This window comes from Trachurus trachurus (genome assembly GCF_905171665.1).
Source record: "Trachurus trachurus genome assembly, chromosome: 16".
Lineage (NCBI taxonomy): Eukaryota > Metazoa > Chordata > Actinopteri > Carangiformes > Carangidae > Trachurus > Trachurus trachurus.
This window is the reverse complement of record NC_139902.1, coordinates 15,908,947-15,912,751: the sequence shown is the minus strand read 5'-3', so window position 1 is coordinate 15,912,751 and position 3,805 is coordinate 15,908,947. Positions and strand designations below refer to the sequence as shown.

At 40.9% G+C, this 3,805-nt stretch overlaps 1 protein-coding gene across 1 annotated transcript; it reads left to right on the top strand.

The window, feature by feature from the left end:
* Nucleotides 1–243: 243 nt before the first annotated feature.
* LOC310999717 (uncharacterized protein) lies at nucleotides 244–3,580 on the top strand (the record flags this gene model as incomplete). Its single annotated transcript, XM_083990273.1, has 7 exons — nucleotides 244–294; nucleotides 398–778; nucleotides 861–1,142; nucleotides 1,225–1,521; nucleotides 2,359–2,736; nucleotides 2,834–3,121; nucleotides 3,213–3,580. Exons 1-7 carry the CDS (start codon nucleotides 252–254, stop codon nucleotides 3,578–3,580), a joined length of 2,037 nt encoding a protein of 678 aa, XP_083846399.1. The 5' UTR covers nucleotides 244–251.
* Between the last annotated feature and the right edge of the window lie 225 nt (nucleotides 3,581–3,805).

The following is a 3,805-nucleotide window of genomic DNA, read 5'->3' as shown; positions in this document are numbered from 1 at the left end:
AATTAAAGGTAACGAACCTACTGTTATGACTATAGCGGTTATGGCAATGGGCCAATTTGCCAAAATGTTGAACTATCCCTTTAAATAATATTAAGTGATAGAAAAACATTTAACCGGGCGAATCGTGCCACGGCTGCAGCCTGAGGGGGGTCACGCTGCCTGCAACCGCACTCTGCAACTTTCCTGTGCGTTGCAAAGCGTAGGCCTACTGTATATTTTAACTATACTTTACATTTCAGGTGAATGAAAAGATGTCTGGATTTAACCGTATTTTCCTGAGCATCTGTATTACAGGTACCACAGTTTTTGTACATTTCAATTTCTATTAAACATATAAATACTAACTGCCATTTCCTTCTTTCAGTACCCTTTCTTAACTGTCTTGTTCCCCTCACAGGTTTTATTCTCTGTAGTTCCAGTGCTTGGAATGTGAAGTTGCCCAGCCACATTAAAGGACTGGCGGGCTCCTGCCTTGTCATCCCATGCAGTTTTGACTATTATCAGTATCCACCTCAAAGACCAGATCGAGTGGTTTGGTACCAGTATGTAAACCGTGGATATCCTTTGGTTTATGATAACTGGTCTCCAAATAATGTCATTGGTCAATTTAAAGGGAAAACACGTCTGTACAATCGAGCAAGAAAATCTTGCAGTCTTATGATCTACCCGGTGACTTGGTATCACCACAGACAGAAGATTTACCCATGGATAGATCCCGAGAATGTGGGGAAAAGCACCTACCGATTTTTTGATACAACTGTAACAATTGAAGTAGTGGGTAGGTAGTGAACATATGAAATGTTTATTGATTGAAGTTGATTCACATTTATTCCTAATACATGTTCACGTTTTCTTTTTAGACACTGCAGAGAAACCACAAATTATGATCACTGGAGACAAGAGGGTCGGACAATATGTGCAAGTCGAATGCTCTGTTTATCACACATGTCCCACTTACCCACCCACTCTGAATCTCAACATCCACTTGCAACAGCCACAGAGTACCATCAAGTTCATGGACCAGTACAAAACTTCTCTGACAACTATGTTGCACATTGAGAAAGACTACCAAACTGTGGAGTGCACCGTCGGGCACACTGGTGGCCTACGTGCAACCAAATCTGTGACCTTAAATGCAGAATGTATGTGATGAACATAGAAAAAAAAAACATGTTTTTGTTACATGCTGACCTAAATTTTTAATATTTACCTTTTGTATCTCAGGTTCTATTTCACCTCTGACCATCAGCCCCTCATCAACAGAATTTCTTGAGGGGCATGCAAAGACAGTAATATGCACTGCCACATACACATGTCCTGCAAATATGCCAACTCTCCAATGGAACTATGGAAACATGCCAGCGTCCACTGTCACCAAAAAGGTTTCAAATACTGAGTGGAAGACTGAATCCACACTGAAATTCACCGCATCTGGAAACGACCACGGAAGATCTCTGACATGCTATGCGCAGTTCATTGGGGGAGGAAGGCAAGAACGGAGCATCATCCTAAGTGTAAAGAGTGAGTAGAATTTATTTGATTTCTTCTACTCTATCTCGCATGAGTGAAAAAAAAATTGTACTTCTCGCACATCATGCCGAAATTAGAGCAACTATGACTAATATTTTTACATAATGTAAATAGTGACAAACCCACAAATAGTCATCACCCAGCATTGTGGTTCTCCTCAGCGCCACTGAGCATCTTAGCTTCTTTTAGCTGTTCACACTTCACAGCAACTAATGTCGTTCTGTATCTGTGGGACGAGCAAACTGGTGGTTCACTAATAGTTGATGTCTCTGCTGGCCCCAAGTGGCCAAAGCCAGCAATTGCAGATTTGAGACACAACCTGATGTGGGGTCACCTGAGGACAAATATCTTTAGTGTTAAGGGTCACACGCCATCTGTTTAAAAGGTGTAAACTTTGCTGCAAATGGTTTTATTTTTTGGCAACCTTTTAATTTACAGACTGCTAATTATGTGATAATTTCAAGAAATAGACAAGAAATAATAATTAATTGTATCACAATGTCTAGAAATAGCCTAGAAATAACAGTCAATTTCATAGTAGGCCTGTTGAGAAATAGTCAAGTAATGGCGATTGATTGAAATAGACCAGAAATAACGGACAATTGCAAGGACTTGGTGAAAATGCTGGCCTTTCCCAAACAATTCAAAGCATGAAAGGCACATGTAATATTTTACCGTTATGAAAAAACATGACATATTATTATTATTATTATTATTATTATTTCTTCACATTACTAGGGAATTAATGGTTATTTCTTGGCATTATCACGTAATTAGCGGCCTGTAAATTAAAGGGTTACCTATTTTTTCCATTCTTTCTTCTTCTAGGAAATATGCTCTTTCGTGATTGGTCATTCACCACTCCTAGCAGCATCACAGGCATGAGAGGTTCATGTATCATCATTCCTTGCAGATTCACCTACAAAAACTCCCCGCCTGCTAACCTCCGGGTAATATGGTACTTGTATCAGAGCAATAGATACCCACCTGTATATGGGGAATCACAGAGTGTTATTAGTGAGTTCTCTGGGATAACAAGCTTGGTTGGTTCTGTGAGCGGGGGGAATTGTAGTCTTAAGATTGAAAGGCTGCAGATGTCGCACAACCAGGATAGACTTTACCCATGGATAGATAAGGATCCCATTACCTCCTTTCATACCATGGACCACACGTTTTACGATAAAACAACTCAACTTTTTGTTTCAGGTAAGTATAGTACTTGAACCTGTGTTTTCTTTTAGTGAATTGAACCCCCCAGAAACTGCAATTTACCATGTGACTATACTTGCTTTAAAATGTATAGATCAAGCAGAGGCGCCACACCTGAGCATCAGTGGTACCCTCAAGGTGGGAGAGCAGAGCACCGTGTCCTGCAGTGTACAGCATGCATGTCTTTCTGCACCCCCTAGCCTGACCCTGAAGGATGCCCAAGGAGCCAAGCCCCCTGTGGACATTCTAGTAACAGACGGGATTTGGGAAAGGACAGTTCAACGAACCTGGACTGTTCAAGAGACAGACAACAGTGTGACTTGTGATGTTCGCTATGGTGGTGGTCAAAGTGCCACTGGAGAGCTAAGGCTGAATGTTGAATGTGAGTACAGAGACAGAGATAAATTGTTGTTTGGATTAGAATTGAATCTTCTTGTTTAGCTCTAAGCCTCACTAGCACATCTCCTCTCCAGGTCCATACAAAGAAATCAAAATGGTCGAGAAACCTGGCGAGGCAACAGAGGGCGTAGCAACAAGTGTCATTTGTTCTGTTTCCTACACATGCAAGAAAAATGAACCATTCATTGCTTGGAACTTTAAAGACATGCACAGTTCCTCACACACCAAACCGTTATCGAGCAACACATACGAAACTGTGTCAAATCTGACTTTTATTGGTTCTCTGGAAGATGATGGCAAACCTTTGACGTGCACTGCAAGGTTTCTGACAGGAGAGACTTCAAACTCCACAATCCTTCATATAAAACGTGAGTTCCTGCATGCTCTGCTGCACAGTCACACCCGTAAACTTGTTAACTGTAATTTCCCAGCTTGGGATTAATATAATGTATATCTATCTATCTAAATCAGAAGCTACATCCAGCAACCATTTAGCTTAGTTTAAGTGGAGACTGGGAAATAGATTGTGGTTAGGATGCCTTGAACTCACAACAGCAAATGTAGTCTTACAACAGTCACTTTCTTGACATTGAACAACAAACTTCACTTTTTAGAGTCCCCTGGAAACAACTTACCGGTAGGGTAAAATCTTGAATAGCCATTTCCC